Consider the following 17,295-nt stretch of genomic DNA (forward strand, 5'->3'; position numbering starts at 1 on the left):
TTTTAGCAAGGTTGAAGGCTTAGGTGGAACGAGTGATAGCACAGCAGTTGGGAGAAAAATACGGAACCATTTTTATTCTATAAATCTGTTGAGCTATTTTCCAGTTATGATTAAATGGGTGCATGCAACAAAAAAAAAAGGTTTAGAATAGGCAAGTGTATTTTCAGATATATTCAAGGCGCAATTTACAAATTGATGCCGCAGTACTTTTGTTGAACAAAACAACCTAAGGTTCCGAATGTTTGTTGTGTGAGGCATTGAAGGTATGAAGTTGATCCCAAACTAAACTTGCTATCAAAATGGAAGAAGCGAATTTCAACTATATCAAAGGCAAAAAAGTAAGCTTAAGATAAGAAAACCTTTATTTGTCCCACAACGGAGAAATTTGCAATCTACAGCAGCAAAATTTAAGGGGGTGGGGGGGGGGGGGGGGGGGACAAAGTATTGCATGCATAAAAATAAATGTCTCAGAAAAAGAACTGCACACAGTACAGAATGCAGTATAAAATATAAAATATAGATATAAGCATATATGCAACTGCATATACGCTGCATATATGCTGCATAAGGTGACTGTGCTATTTATAATGTATGGATGGGGTGAGTCCAAGTTTTCACGTTTAATGGTGTAGCAATGTGATAAAAATGAAATGAATGAAATACTGCTCAGCTAACTTCAGATCAAGGCAATGTATTAAGGTTTTGTGTACCTAAAATTGCCATCATTTTGGAATAAGCCAACTTTAGTTTTATAAAAGCCGAGCAAGTGATGCAGCAGCAGCTTGAGAATAATTAAATCGAACAACAACAGCCTTTATCCCCTAAATCTGCAAAGTGAAACGCAGTGTGTAAAAGGTTGTGTGGGTGTATCACAAATTCCAAGTGCAGTCAATTTGGAAGATGTGAAGTGCAATAAATTGGGATCTCACTGCATACAAAAAAAGGAAAGGCAGTGAAAGTGTATTTCGGATTCCATCCTTTATTGTTTCACAACTCTCTTCTGTTGCAATACAGTCATTTGCTTATTACACGTGAGATCTGATGGTCAATGTACAATGTGGTCTCATCATGAAACGCCGTCACACAGAGCTCCTTTCTACATTTTCTGCCGGAAAGCTTGCGTGTGATTATTGACGTAATAATCACCACGACTGCTCTGTTGCCCACAGCCCCTCCCAAAATCATTTTTTTTTTTTTTTACACTTGTTTGTTTTTCAAAGTGCATTTTCAGGATTGCAAAGGTGATTTGTTTGCCACACCTCCCCACCCCCGAGTCAGCACGGCCATAATAATATACATGTCAGTATTCACAAAAGGGCCTGACTGCTTTGCTGTGAGGAACACTACATTTTCCCACTACGACACTTATTTGGATAAGTCAAATCAAAGAAAACATATCAAGATGCATGCCATGAACATTCCTCCATAAACATGAATAATCATAACAAGTGTAGCCTCGATATTTTTTTTTCTTCATTTAATTATTTTGATAATGACAAAGATATTTCCCACAAATGAGAACTAATGCCGTCTACATTTTGTTCTGTTTTTACACACAGGTCATATGGCTTAATGCCACATTGAATAGGGCAACACCCTAACTATTCATGTTAATAGCATTTGGTCCACAAAACCAAACGTAGCTTAAATAAAGTTTGATTGATTTGATTGAGGGGGAAAAAAAAACGGTAGCAGGTGAGTGTTTTCAACTTATAAATGGCATGATGCTGCCCTATAGTTTTCCTTGTATATCTTTTTTTTCCTCCAAAGTTCTTTCAAGTGAAATGTTATGTCTTGGGGTGAGGGTAGGAAGAGATGATTTCTACATTTTATGACTTGGTTTTTATACTCTTCTGTTCCACGGAACAGCTTTGACTCTGTAGAATTTGGTTCCGAGAGGAACCTTGAACCTGTTCTGGGCCTGGTAAGAGAACACAGGAAAAGCTTTTGTGAGGCCCAACGCTCCAAAAAAGACGGCTGCTGTGTTCAAAATCATCCACTTATTTCCTACTCCCTTAAAACCAGACAATTATTTTATTCATAGTGGACTATCATCCGTGATGCATAACTACATTAGATGTATCGACTCACCTTCAGATGCTTTACCTTCTATAGTAAATATGAGCAAACAAAAAACTGATCATTTTAAAACTGACCGCATTTTATGTAAAATCATTTCCATTTCTATTGATGTCCATCCGCGTTGGGTATTTTCACACCCCAACTGATGAAAGAATACCCTGGAAATGGAAAATCATTTTTCTGTATTGGCACAACGCAGCATGGGATTTCGATTCTCAAATGAATATCGTTGCTCACCACTTTCCAAGGCAAGAACACGTTTGAATGGCACAAAATAAAATCACTCTATGTTGGATAGGGAGTGATTCCGAACACAGCGAACAAAAGAGAATTTCTCACTTCAAAACACAGCTTGTTATAGTCTTACTAAATACCTTTTTAGCTTGGCAATACTCCTTCTCCATCACCTTTCCGAGCACCCACGGCCGCCTTGATGTCCCCGAGGCTACAACAGCACAACATAGAAACTTGTTTAGCACAATCATTCATTAAAAAAAAATCTAATAAACTGTAATTATTGCTTTCACTCTAACCCGGTTTGAGGTCCAGCGCAGTAAGTGACTCCGAGTGCAGGAAGTAGAGCGTCGGGCCGACGGTAAACAGCACGTAGTTGTCGTGCCTTTCATCCAGAATGATTAGAACCAAATCGCCGACCTGGAAGCTAAGGCGAGAAAACACGAAAAGACGATTATAGAACCGAGTGCAGAAATCCCATGCGTTCGGCGATCGTGTCGACTTGTGTTCACTTACTCTCTGATGGCGATTTTGTCGGAATGCCGCGAGGACACAGAAGACATGCTTTGAGACATCTAAAAATAAATGAAAAATAGGCAAATAAATAAACCGAACAATGTCACTTATGCAAAAGGCACTAAAACTGTATATTTGTCTGATTGTTGGTGTTTTTGCCTGTATGCAGCCTTAATACATCGTTTCGTTCCACTCCAGGCTACAAATTGTCTGTGGGTTCATCAGAATTCTACTCTTTGATGCTACTGCCATCTAACGGAAGGTTTGAGTAGAGCAGCAATGGTGGACTGACCAGTCTTTGGCTGAGGCGCTTGTTCTCTTCCTCCTTCATGTGCAAAGTCTGAAACAAATCATTGATGACACTTGATTAGACCACACAAATAACAGTTCTCTTTTGTCTCCTTTCCACAGAGCAGCACATTTTGGGCTCAGTGATGCGGGAAGCTTTTTGCAGTTCCATCATCACAAGTTCAATGGGGTACCACCTATGAACTTGTGATGATGAACCTGGTAATTTTCCGTCATACTATTTATGGAGAAAAACGGCAAGAAACATGGATAAAGGGAAAATAGATCCGGATGTGCTGTTTATCACACTGAATTGAAGTGAACCCTCTGGTGGAAGTTTTGCGAATGCAAAGTGTGTGTAAATACCCTCTCCAGTAAGAGTATCCTCTGCTTTTCCTCTGACATTACGATGTTCTCACTGCAGGCGCAAGAAAGAAAAGGAGAGCCGTGAAGCTATGCAAATGTAATTCTTCTTCATGTAATATTCAATGATCGTAAAATCAGTTTGGTTCGTCTTCCAATATGATACTTACTGGACCGTCACCATGCTGGCCTCCACTGCTGAGTCGACATGCTCGTCGTCCCTCAAGGTGGCCACAGAGGCTAGTCTGTCGGTGTCGGCCAGGAGCTCGGATGAACACGCTCCGGCGACCTCATGCGCGTAGGCGTGGGTGGTGAAGATGGCCGAGGAGACCAGGGCGGTGCTGCGCAAGTGGCTCAGCTCCTCTTCCATGTGCTTCTTCTCCTGCATCACGCTGGCTCGGTCCTCAGAGAGTGTCTCTATCAGAGCTACGAGCACCAACAATGGAGACGGACGTCATCTGGCGCTTTTCACGGGAATATGAAAAGACATGCGAGGCGCTCACCTTTGTCCTTTTCCTGCTGTTGGGTGACATTCTGCAGCTTCTCTGCGAGGTCACTGATAATCTGCTCCTTCTTCAGCCTCTCACGAGTCAGAACAGTGTTGAAGTTTGTCTAAAGAAAGACACCAACACTTAACTCATTCGATCCCAGCCATTTTCACTGGAGCAACCCCCTCAATCCCAGAATTTTACTGGATTTTGACTGATCTTGCAAGGCCCACAGAATATTTGGTTCTAATGCTATATAAACATGGAGCCTACCAAAATAAAGTTTGGACTCTCTTCTTTCAGCAGAAAAAAAATTGTTTCTATCTTTTCCCATTCTTCAGCAATCGGCATTACAAAATGGCTAAGTTTCGTGGAAATGGCGATTCCTGGGCAAAAAACGGAGAAAAAGAACTTTTTGTAAAAGCATGCATCTCAATCACGTGAGGCACCACTGCCACCTACTGATGGCTTTTTTTTTACAATGTAAACGGATTATTCTCATTCAGATTGCATCAGACCCTCCTTCCTCTCGAAGACGCAAAAAATAAATAAATAAATAAATAAATAAAACTTAAGGCGTACAAGTACGTCCTTAGTAAGGCGGGGCCTAATTTTAAAAAGACGTACAAGTACGTCTTGTGGAATGAAAGAGTTAAGATGCAACAACTATGAAATTCCTCCTCCCCATGAGCCGTCACCTTATCGTGGTGGAGGGGTTTGAGTGTCCCAATGAGCCGAGGAGCTAAATTGTCTGGGGCTTTAAGCCCCTGGCAGGGTCACCCATGGCAAATAGGTCCCATGTGAGGACCAGACCAAGGGTGGCTCAGAGACCCCTTATGATGAAAAAGAATAATTGATCCAGTTTTCCCCAGCCCGGACATGGGTCACTGGGGCCTCCCACTGGAGCCAGGCCTGGAGGTGGGGCTTAAAGGTGAGCGCCTGCACCCATGGGGCCTGGCCGGGTTCAGCCTGAAGGGAGAACTTGGGCCCCGCTTCCCATGGGCTCGCCACCTGACCCCAAGGGGGTCGGGCGAGGAGTGAGCTGGGTGGCGGCCAAATGCTGTACACCATCGGCGGGATATTCGAGGGTGCGTGGAAGTTCGCTCAACCCATCTGCAGGTGATTTGTGGACTTGGAAAATGGGCCGTAGCTCTTGATGACACATCATCAGGAGCAACTGGGAATTCATTATCTTGTTCAATGACGCTTGGACAAGGCTGCAATGGCCAGGGATTGAACACCCAACCTCTGGGTTGGGAGACGACCGCTCTACCATTGAGCCAGGCCCTTGCCTTCTTGGAAAAGGCGTTCGACCGTGTACCCCGAGGTATCTTGTGGAGGGTGTGCGCCAGGAGTACGGGATATCTGACGCCCTAATACGAGCAGTTCAATCCGTGCACCACCGGAGTTTGGATTCCCTTTGCCGGCAGTAAGTCGGATTCATTACGTCAAGACTTAGCACATTACAAGCTTTTGCTTTTGCTTTTAGTTACACAGCCCCCTTTTTACCCCCATCTGAATTCATGCAGCGCTCCAAAACCCATTTTTCATTTGCATACTATTCCCACACCAAAATATGATTGCTTGTCTGACATCTTATCCAAAACTTGGATTGTTCTGCTGAAGTTGTAAGATGTGTGAAAAAAAGTTGCGTCTCCAAACCTTTTTGAAAAACTTCCATTTTGAGATTTGGTTTGAAAGAAAAAACTGAACTAAAATCCCACAAAACTAATTACTTGACAGTATAACGTCAGGCTGAGGGGGGGATCTTTGTTCTATAAACAGAACGAGTAGTAACAATGACCTGTTGCTCTGCTATCAGGGAGGTCTTGAGGTTCTGGATCTCCTCGTTTTTCTTCCTCTCCAGGAGCTCTAGCTGGGTCTGCAGGGAGGCCCTCTCCTGCTGCAGGCGCTCCTGCAGGGCTGAGTCCAGAGAGAGAGGTGCATCTGTGCGGCTCTCGGCGCAAAGGGGTAGCCCTGCGTCACTGAAAAGCACAACGTGCAATTGTATATTGGCAAAGAACTTGCGTAGACGACAAAGTTCCTTTCATGTCAGATTTGAAATGTTCGAGAGTTTGTGGCGAGTTGGTCAAAACATTTACCTCGATAACGACGGCCTGTTTTGAAGCTCATCCTCAAGTTGTCGTATCCTGTCAGACAGTCTCTTTTCTATCTCCTCATTTTTCAACTGCAACACTTTCAACGTTTCGTCTGAGGCTGCCTCCTCTAGTCTTTGACATAAAAGCTGGTTTTCGGACTGCAAATTACCGATCAGAGTTTTCAACTCTAGCTCCAGTTCCTGGAAATTCCTTAACTGCAGCTCCTTTTTTTCATTGGCAGCAGACACCTGCCGGTCCAACTCTTGTTTGAGGTTCTTCAGTTGCTCTGCGTGGTTCCCGTCAGTCTCCTGGGCCTGCTGCTGCAGGGATGATATTTCGCTTCGCAACAGGCCCATCTCCTTCTCGTGTCTGTCTACCAGCTCCGAGATGCAGTGGTCCTTCTCAATCTTCAAGAGGCTCTTCAGCTCGGCTCGGTCCATCTCGTACTCCTCATTTTTCACCTGAAGTTCTTGTTTGGTCTTTGCGAGCTCTTCGGTGAGTACTTGCGTCTCGGCTGCTACCTGGGAGCTCACTGCCTCGGCCTGCTGCATCTTGGTCTCCTCTAGGAGGACCCTTGCCTCCTCTACTTCTGTTTCTTTTAGGGCCAACTCCATTTCCACCTTGCAACGCAGTTCTGAAAGCTCAGCATAGCGAGCCTCAAGCTCTTTTATTTGGAGGTCCTTCTCTTGTACAGCTCTGTTATGGTGTTCTATTGCATCCTTTAGCTTAGCCATGTTGTCAGCAGCAATGTGTTCCAAAGCCTTCTGATGGTCTTTGGAGAGGTGACCCAGTTCTGCTCTATGTTCCACCTTCAGTCGGTCCTCAAGCTCCTTCAAATGCGCCTGCGCCTCAGCCTCCAGTTCCTGCCTAATCTTCTGCTGGCCACGTTCGATCTCAAAATGCAGATTCTCCAGCTGACTTTTCAGAGAGTCTCTGCAAGCCAAGACGCTCTGGAGCTCTGTTTCTCCAACGCTCACCAGCCGCTCAGACTTCTTGAGCTTCTCGTTCAGGTTGCTCTCCGTTTCGAGCCAAAGCGCCTTGTCGCCCTCCAGCTGGGTGAGTTCTTTTTCTTTGCGCTCCATCAGTCCCTCCAGCTCCAGCATGGCACGCTGCACATCTCGCACGATATTCTGGTTGACTTGGTTGTCCTCTGTTAGCGAGCGGACCTGCTTCTCATATGCTTGCCGAAGGGTCACAATTTCGCTCTGATGCTGCTCTTTCAGCTCCAGTTGAAGCGCCCGGCAGATGTTGTCCACCATGTCGCGAACCTCTGAGCTCACACTCCTCAGGGCAAAGCCAAAGTCGTTTTGCTCTTTCGAGACCTGACTTCGCAGGCGACACAAGTCGTCCTTCACACATCTCAGGTTGGAGTGGGACTCCTCAGCCGCTAGTCGATAGTTGTCAATCGCTTGGTGGAGCACAGCGATTCTCGAGTTCTCCCTCTCCAGGATCGTGGTGTCTTGCATGCGCTTGTTGTCGATGGCGTTAATGACGGAAGAATACAAAGACTCCACCATCATTTCGGGGCTGGTCGGGTCACTAATGGGGTTCGGGGAAGTCAGGTTCTCCTCAATCACAAATTCGTTGACGGCGGACATAAAGTCGGACTCGGGGCTCTCTGCCAGTGAATCCAGGTCGAGGGACCCGGGTTGCAAGACGCCTTCCATGTTGGGATGGCTGATGGTTTCGAAGTCAAATGTCTGTGCGTCGATGCTGTCTGGAGAAAGGTCCTCTAAAGGGGCGGGAATGTTGAGTGGATGAGAGCTGGCTCCTTGAAGGCTGAGGGAGGCGGGAGCTTTGGAGGCCGCGGCCAGCCCAGGTGGGCTTTCTGCGGACTGAGGCGTTAATGCGGTTGACCTGTGCATGCTCTGGCTAAAAGACACCTTGAAAGACAAAACAGTGAAGATAAATCTGGTTATTTACATCGGGTTTAATTGAGTTACTTCAAAAATATCTGAAAGTTATATCTTTTGATAAGGTACAGTGGTCCCTTCATTTGTCGAGGGGAACCTGCGATAGGTGAAATCCGCCAAGCACCTCACCATTAACATTTTCTCCCATTTCTCTGTTTAAACACGCTCAACGTCCAAAACTTTGCGAGAAGTAATATTATTACTGTTGTATTTATTACTTATTTATTTGATATGATTTAACCCTCCTGTTACATTGTGGGTGAAATTGACCCATTTAAAATAAAGGTAAGAAAAAAGGAAAATGCTTAGTCTGCTGCCTGTGTTTTTCATTTTTGTTTTTAATATATATATATATTTTTTTTTAATGATTAAAAATTAGAGCAGGTTATACTGCCCCGTGAACATTTTTAAGAAATGAAAACAACAGGAGGGTGAAGAGCCAAACATCCGTTGACATTTTTGGACAAATAATGATGACATTTTTGGGAAATAAATTAAATTTTAATGAACAACATATGAGGTTGGAAACCTAAATTATTAATTGTGACTGGCGCATACTTCACGGTTCCTCTGACCTTGGCATGACATGGCACGGAGGAGATGTATTCAAATTGGTCTACGCTACCTTAGCCAATCTGGAGGCAGATTACAATGCAGGAGGGCTTTGTAATGACTCCACGAAGCTATGCCGTTATCTCCCAACATTATGTTATTTGGTGAAATGCTTTAAAGAGAAGTTATCCCTTTATTTGTATAAATAAAGGAAACTATGAATAATTTTTGCTGGAGGTCCAGATGTGTTGTGATGAACAACAAACAACTACTCGGCATCGGCCATCTTTGTTGTTTCCATCCTCGAACGATTTGAGGTCGGAACTGGGACAATCTGAGTGGGATAAATCCGACTTCCCACCTTTCTCGAACGCGGCACAAGAAACACATTGGAACGTAAGTGACTAATGGGCCATATTTTGAGCAGCCCTGGTGTCGATGGACGAATGGACAAAAAACATAAGACATCCCGCAGACTGTTTTCCCAGAAAGAGCTGAAGCGCCATATATTCACTTCCTACAAGTGTCCAAATAAATCTGTCAATATGATGCATGTCATTTATCGTTGTCGTTATGGTTAGACAACTTCCCATGTTGAATAATGTCCAGTAGACCAAATCTGAAAGATTACCCTCTGTTCACTCAGCAGGTTAGTAATAGTTTCAGACATATCGTCCAAACTCTGTGTAGCTTTAACCAGACGAGTGAGCTTCTGCACGTGCTGATTCAAGGGATCAAAATCGCACATCGTCGGGACCCTACCGAGACAAAGAATACATTTTATGGATTTCAGAATTGAATACAATTTTTCCAATTGCATTTTCATCCACACGTCTCCGGTAAAGGCTTACATGAGGAAAGGCTGCACCTCCACAGGACAGCACGATTTCAAGTACTCCAAGTCATTGACGGAGATGTCTGGAAGTTCATCATCAAATCTTCGTGGTTTGCTTGTCTGCAAACAATTGAGAAGCAGAGTGAATGAAAATGATTCATAATATCAGGGTAAAATGCTATTATTCAAGAAACATAAAGCCTTACACAAAATGAGGTCGGAGGCCAAGCGTCAAGCCCTCGAAACAAACGATTTCGGAGGAAGGACTTTCCTGAAAAAACAGTTCAAGCGATGATCTCGTGTGTCGTCAACAAGTAATCTAACAACCGATTTGCTTGTCCTTACTGAAGAGTTTCCCAAAGTTCTCCCTTTTGAACTTCTCTGCCTCGTACAGTTGCTTGCCATCTTTAACAAGTGCGTAGGCCCACTAGGAAAAGAAATACGATTCCCAGTTTGTGTAATCACACCCAACACACAGAAGTAATGCAGTAGAGGCAAGACTACGGACCTCTCTGTAGTGTCGCATAAACATTCTCCTCCGGACAACTTCCACCACCGCCAGGCAGTACATCTGGGGCACTGTACTCAGGGCTTCGACCACGCGCACCCTCTCCAGGAGCTCAGTGAGGAGTCGGAACAAAGCTTGAAGTTTCTCACCGTCCTGGTCTGCGTGGAGCATCACGTAGCAGCACCATCTGTTGCAAAGATTCAGATGACAGGTCGAGAAAATGAGCAGGAAGCAGCCACCCGCAACGCGCAATCTAAGCGAAAGCATGAGGGAAATTACTTGAGTCGGACTTGAAGGTTGTTTGCAAGCTCCTGTTTGGCAGTGGTGCACTTCTTTTTGATGTCCAGCAGCTTCCTGTGGTTGTTCAACATGATCATCAGCTGGTTGGTGTGACTTAGACACAAGTCTGGCAGAACAGATGTGTCCTTCAGGTTTTCAGCCCGCTTCTGATTGGCTAAAAATCCCTGTGAGACGATCCATACAAATGTCAATAAATATGATACACTATCTGACAAAGTACTGGAGCGGTTTGACTAATTCCCTTCCGGCGGCAGCGTTTTGTTGCTTTACTTGGAAAGATGAACAGATCAACCGTTGCGCTGTTTGTCAGTCGATTTTCGGTATTTATCCACTTTACACACCTGAGCAAGTTCTTTTTGTTCATTGACCAGCTTCTTGCAGCTTGCAATCATCTGGTCGAGAGCGTACAAGCGGTCCTCCAGCCCCTTGATGGCTTTCATATTTTGATTATCCAACTTGGCGATGGTGTCGCGACAGTCTGCGAGGAAAGGTTGGATGATGCGCGGGTCAAGCTGTCAAAAAAAGAATTACAGGATATATGTATTTTTTTTAGCCATCACAGATTTATGATGACTTTTTCAAAAAGAATAACCAGCGGCTCACCCTGTTGATGGAATCAAAGCATTTCCTAACAACAGACTCCACGTCGTTAGGCCGATCTTGCACGTTGATCCAGTCCAAAAGCGTGACATTGAATTGGGGCAGGTTTCCGGGTTTGGGGATGTGTTCATCCTGCAGCGCGGCTCTGAGCTCCACGTTGTCCATCATCTGACTCATGTCTCGCTCACAAGTACCTTTGCTCTTGGACGTCTCGGTAGAACCTGGTATCTTGTTGCCCCGCTGTGCATCTGGGGCACATAGCACCGAGTCAGTGGATTTTTCTTCTTCCGTCTCGTCGGAATCTTTCTCTGGGGTGGAGGCAGACTTCTTCATGTGCTCTCGATGACTTTGTCTCGTCAAACATTCCAGCAGAGGTATCCTAGCCATCACAGAGACTGCTGTCCCCAGCCTGTTGACAATTAAGGCACAGACGTTTACCAATGACGGCAAAGACTAAACAAAAGGGCACGAACATATCTCTCTGTCCTTGCTGAGTACAATATGCTATAGAAACAATATAAGATTTAATTTATTTCAGCAATTCATTTCTGTTCAGAGTAAAACTCATACTTATATTTCCAGAACCATTAAACACATGGGAAAATACTTGTCAGATGTCCAGTGCCTACATAATCTCAGTTGTCTGGTGTCTTGAGATGATGAACTTTTGGTTTTCGGTAGGTCAAAGATAAAATCGCCAAAATTGTAAAATGAAGTAATCAAATACTTCATTATGTAGTGAAGCTATACATTTGTTTCACTTTTTAAATGGAACTGGTACATGCATGAAGATATTCCATTTCGTGGAGCTTCACCTGTTTGTATACATCAATATTGAAGAACTGAGTGTACACCACAAAGTCAGTTGTGTTTGTTCTTAATGTGAAAAGCGTCATCTCCCAGACACACGTCGTTACCACCCCCATGCATCAAAGTTGTTTTAAGGTAGTGCAGTTAACTTCTTTTTACACTTGTTTGACAGTACAGTAAACAAAAATACAGCTAAGTCAAGTTTTCCCATGCATTGCGTTATACCACATCAAAGAGTGCCTCGTTTTAGGTTTGTTCTGCAGCGGTTTAACTAAAAGCTTGCTAAATGTGGTGCTAACAAATGCAAAACAGAATTCCCATAACATAAAAAGTACTGCAAAAATACTGCGTTTGATTTGGGCGACACTTACTTTGTGAGTTTAAACTTAATTTCCTCCAGATCGTGCTGGTACGTTGAGTATGCAGTGTCAAATTTTACGAGTAGCTTCTGATAGGACAGCGTGCAGTCATCCAGGTTGGCCATGATGGCGGCCCAGCCTTGGTGCTGGAGGTGTTCGTCATGAACCAAACGTTCACAGAACGAACTAAGCTTGTTGGCAACTTCAAACATTTCCTGCGTGGCAAGCAGAACACATTATATCAGTCAAATGACAGGTCAAAGCTGCAGCTTATTTATTCTTTGAAAACCAAAATGCATGGTTGGAGTAGCCCACAACGTACCTCATGGCACAGTCCCTTTTTTTGTAAATATTCAAGTACAGGTACCATCGAATTAAGTTGTTTAACAGAGGCATCAGGTCACAATAATAAGGTTTTGCGGTTTGCGGCTAATACAATACATCTTAATTTAGATTATGCTTTCACAACAGCTGCAGCTGTAACAAAGCGCTTTACAAAACAGTTAACATCAACACGGACGGTCGTGCAATCTTCTCTCACTTTTCCCTCATACGCTTTGTTGTTTGAAGCAGTTCTCGATGAAAGATGAGAGATTCAAAGTGTCCTTTCACCAGTGGATCAGCGACATCATGATCAACATGTGCACACGTCGGCTACAAACTAAGTTTGAAAGTAAAGAAGAAGCTGCAGCGTCCATTGATGAAAAAAAGAGATTGGTTCACTTATCCTAAAATGCTCAAGAGAATTGGACCAATCTTTCTGAATGTCTGTTTTTCACAAATCGACAGACTATTGGCTGTTGGAGGACTGCAGTTGCTTGTTTACTTGCAAACGCAGCCTGGAGTGAGTGACGTCAAGCACGCTGTGATGGCAACATCGATGATTGCGGTGCCCTCATTCTGATCAAAGAAGACGACAAATTATCTTATTTCCATGCTTGACACAAGTGGTATACGTTTTGCTTTTTTTATTCCTATCGATGTCTCTTACTTCTACATTATTCATGCTAGCCAGTTGATACCTTTTTGACTTCTTATTGTAAATTAGGACCAGGACCCGGACTTTGACTAAAATAATGTACCGGTATAAATGATTCAGCGTTAGGTGAGGATTAAGCTTCATGTTCAATTTGATCAAAATCTATTCAAATCCTGTGGTGAATTAACAAGAAATGCCCAATTTGGCACAAGTTGAGATCTCAAGTACTGTTGTGAACAAAGATAAGATAACCTTTATTTGTCCCACACTGGGGAAAAAAAACAATGTGCACATGCTATTTGCAGGACAACAAAGTGTTGAGACGCGTTGGGGGGGGCAAACAAAAAAACAATAATAATGTCTCGCTAGCATTGTTCAAGAAGCGTTTCACAGTCAATTACCAGAGCAAGTTGTGTTCGAGAGGCAACGGTGTGAAAGACGGCTGGCATCAGTAGCGACTCTTCCACCTTCACCTGAATCTCGCTCTCAATAGAGAAGGTGGTTTTGGGAATGGTTGGATCCCGGTCGGACAAGATCATCTCCTTGTTGAAAAGGAATATGGGGTTTGTTTCCTGGAGGCAAATAGCAACAAATTGTGAATCAACATAATGTTTGAGACCATGTGAATTCTGATGAACACGAGGTACTCTGAAAGTGGGTCGTGAATTCTCTTCTTGTAATGTGAAAACATTAGGGCAAAGCTGGACTGATTTCAGGCTTTCTAATAAATAGGTGGAATTGCACACGACTTTTTACAATTCTAAACTGAATCCATTTCAAAACTATTTTGGGGAAAAATACACCTCTGCAGTGGGACAAAACTGTAAAAGTCTAACTAACCACAATCATGTATGACTTTACTAGACAGAGACCTCATTAAATGGCTCTTTAAGGATTTTTAATTTGATTTATATTTATGTTTTTGCTTTTTCTTCTTCGTTTTGTGACGCCAACAGAGACGAGGTACATTACATTTTATTATATGATGGTTAACTGTCCATCACAAATAATCAAACATGAAGTAGTTTTACAGAGTGGTGATTTTACACACTGACATTGACAATATCACTTCAAATTGTCTGTGCCGATCAAGGTTTTTTGATGGTGACAATCTGATTTGAGAGCGGGTGAACTCAGTATAAATAATTTTCTATTGGAGTCGATTAACTCAATATCAATTATTTTCAACGACAATTTTTGTTTCTGTTTGTTCTACTTTTGTTAAATCGCACCATCGTGGTTTAGCCAGGGCATATTTTAAAAATACAAATATTAGGAATTAGTCAACTTTACTACTCCACAATGAAGCGTTAGCTTGAAGTTGGTTAATTGCTAATCACGTGTTTGAACATCTAACAAGGCCAACAAGGCGACACAGAGTGCAAAAATAAGATGGTTATGAATGAAAGAAAAGGTTTGTCTCTTCTGATCAGCATCAGGGACAAATAAAGGATATCTTAACATCTTAACATTAGTCTGAAAATACGAATATCAAATGGACCATGGGTCTGCAGAGAGAAACGAGGGTAACGGCACAAAGTGAAACTCCATCTTCGTTGCCAAATGTTACCTGCTCCACTGCCCCCCACAAAAGAACCCGATGGGAGATCACAAATTATTTCAGCCCTCCAACGGTCATATTAAATTTATGGCAAAATATAAAGCAACAATCTGAGAAATCTGCATTACCAGGTATTAACACCACGTTGGCATAAATGTCTTTGGCCTTTTTAGAATTGCACAGCAGGCTGGATTAAATTAGCCTTGTCTTGACAGCTGGTGTGAAAATAAAATTGTTATACACTTACAGTGCCAGCACTGTAGCTGCAGACACGCCTCTCAGCATCCATGCATTCACCTCCATTGACAACAAGGACTTGATGTTGAAGTGCAATCTTATACTTCGCCTGGATGGCATGTTTAAGTTCCAGTACACTGAGAAAGGGAAGAAAAGAAAAGTTAGACCAATGTCAAAACGGCAGGTACACAAGCGCAGCGAGGTGATGACTGGTCGTTACTCTTACGTTTGGACAGCAAGATCGGTGTCAAATGTCAGTGTGCTGCCATTATTAACCTGGAACACATACAACTTCATGTTGAATCGTCCGCTGGTTTCCGCACTTGTTCATTTAGTCTTCGAAGGCCACCCTGCAAAAAGCAAGCATACCAAATGAAATAGACCCTCCCAGCCATGTCAGTTTACAGTTATTTGTGTATTGATCGAAGGGAATAACTCCAAATGTAACTATGTTGCTAAACGCTTTCATTGAGATTAAGAACTATGAAGAGGATGTATTATTCAAAACACCTCTGAGAAAACATATTTTTGTCCTATTTTAACCATATTCTCGCATGTTCTCAGTGCCTTTCAGGGCACCCCATTACAAAACGTTATTAACATGACAACTGCATCTATGAAAGTCAACATCCTGGCACTGATCTCTTCTTTTTAGAAAAGTCATAAAAGCAACTGGAAAAGCAGTCTGCATCATTGTGTTATAAAAACATCAAAGACATCTTTTATGTGAGATAATTCAGACATTCATCAAGGAGGAGACTCGGTGCTTGGTGATTGCACCTTCTCGGCAGCGTGGGTCTACCAGCACTGTTTTTGATTGGGAGGAATGTCGGTGCCATTTGACTGTCATTGCTGGACAGCTCTGGGGTGCTTGTGTTTTTTTGCGCCTGTAATGGGCAGCATTTTACACAGCACCGCTTTGTTCAGCGGACAGATCGGTGCTGTTGGACGGTCTACGGCTGGATGGATGTAAGGCTTGAGGAGCCGACGATGGATGAGAAGAAAGGAGCGTCAGCGCAGAGCGCCAATGCGGATGTGGAACTGGGAGTCGCGGCTTGGAGTTGAAGCGGATTACGTGGGACAGGAGATGTGAGCCAATCTCTTTTCGTCAATGGACGCTACAGCTTCGTGTTTGCTTTCAAAACTTAGCTTGTAGCAGGCGTGTGCATATTTTCAGCATGACGTCTCTGATCCACTGGTGAAAGGACACTTTGATCCTCTCCTCTTTCATCTATAACTGCTTCAAACAACAAAGTGTATGCAGGAAAAGTGATTAAGATTGCATGACTGTCTGTGTCTTATGCGTTGTGTTGTTATTTTGACTTCAAGATGGCGCCGCGTGAGTGGCTGCCTTTCCAGCAGCTCCTATATTTTGTTATTCTACTTTTTCCTTCATATTTTTGCTGCTGTGAATTGGGAATTTCTCCTTTGGAAGACTAATAAAGGATTTCTTATCTTACCTTAAAGTTTAAACGCCAGTAGAAGTCATATTTACACCGCAAGTAATAATGTTGCCTGGAATAACGCATGTCTATCAAAATAATAATGTCATTTATTCCAGAGAAAAGTCAACTCCGACCAGGGGTTAAAGTTAAATATTGTCCTGCTCCTACAATGGCGACAATGGTAACACATTCAAATGTTAAGACATAGCACTAAAAACAAATGCACAGCCATTAATCTCGAGGCCCTTCAGTTAGAAGGGTCACACAAGGGACAATGGATAGTCATGTATTTTTTTTTCTTTGTGCTCGTGTCTGGCAATAGCCTGGCGTTAAATGTACATAAATTCTCCTTGATATCACTCCTGTTCGTTTCCGCAACTGAAACGAATGGCATGTTAGCCAGTCTGTAATGCTACCATGCTAAGTGCGCTAAGTGGCCATTAGCCAAACACAGCACTAGTCGATGAAAATGGAACTGACCTTTTACAACGAAACAAGCGCTTACTACCAATCGTATGTGTGCATTAGTATATGTATCACATTACACGATGAAATAAATGCCCCAATATGTCATGTCTTACCTTACTTCACCCGCATCTTCCGTTGTTGGTCTCCACCTTTACCTAAGGCGAGTGGGCTAGCTAACAAGCTAGCAAACGAGCTAGCTAGCTAAGCCAGGTTACTTTGGCAAACATAGAGCTAACCTAGCAACACTAGCTCGAAGACGCGGCTAGCCTCGGGTTAAAAACAGTCATGGTGTAGGCAAGTCATTGGTAGTAAACAGCATTGCCGTTTTAAATAGAGGTCTGGTGTTTCTAATGTCCAACCCAGGATGGTGTAACAAACAGACACAGGCTTTATCTGTTTATAGCGGGGAGCTAACTACGCTAGCAGCCTTGCTCGCTCTGTTTTGTTGTTGTCATCTCCTGTGGGCGGTTCGTAAACGATTGGCTCTTTGGTTACGCGGGAGGGACAAGATTCCACATTACTTTTACAAGTGATCACAAATCAGTACTAAAACGGTGAGAAAGGGCAACATTTAAACATGTATTTCCAATGGAATATTGTTCAACTAAAGTCAAAATAAAATGTGGAGTGATTTAGTGGCTGATGATCGAACGTAATT

The 17,295-nt window shown here is 43.2% G+C and overlaps 1 protein-coding gene across 4 annotated transcripts; it reads right to left on the reverse strand.

The window, feature by feature from the left end:
- Positions 1-959: 959 nt before the first annotated feature.
- On the reverse strand, positions 960-17,088 carry rb1cc1 (RB1-inducible coiled-coil 1). Of its 4 annotated transcripts, none has more exons than XM_086129293.1 (24): positions 16,751-17,088; positions 15,505-15,961; positions 14,951-15,074; positions 14,735-14,861; positions 13,328-13,498; positions 11,960-12,162; positions 10,782-11,187; positions 10,520-10,690; positions 10,158-10,342; positions 9,879-10,065; positions 9,716-9,797; positions 9,577-9,641; positions 9,387-9,490; positions 9,167-9,293; positions 6,074-7,953; positions 5,776-5,956; positions 3,987-4,095; positions 3,654-3,909; positions 3,487-3,538; positions 3,125-3,172; positions 2,833-2,891; positions 2,616-2,743; positions 2,457-2,527; positions 960-1,921 (listed from the first exon to the last, which is right to left on the reverse strand). In XM_086129293.1, exons 3-24 carry the CDS (start codon positions 15,019-15,021, stop codon positions 1,844-1,846), a joined length of 4,761 nt encoding a protein of 1,586 aa, XP_085985419.1. In that variant the 5' UTR covers positions 15,022-15,074; positions 15,505-15,961; positions 16,751-17,088; the 3' UTR covers positions 960-1,843. The 4 variants fall into 4 exon arrangements, with proteins under 4 accessions (XP_085985419.1, XP_085985418.1, XP_085985417.1 ...); XM_086129292.1 differs by having other exon boundaries at positions 15,505-15,964; XM_086129291.1 differs by lacking the exon at positions 15,505-15,961.
- Positions 17,089-17,295: the final 207 nt, after the last annotated feature.

This window comes from Hippocampus guttulatus, chromosome 14, assembly GCF_054856545.1.
Source record: "Hippocampus guttulatus isolate MCC_2025c chromosome 14, RoL_Hgut_1.0, whole genome shotgun sequence".
Lineage (NCBI taxonomy): Eukaryota > Metazoa > Chordata > Actinopteri > Syngnathiformes > Syngnathidae > Hippocampus > Hippocampus guttulatus.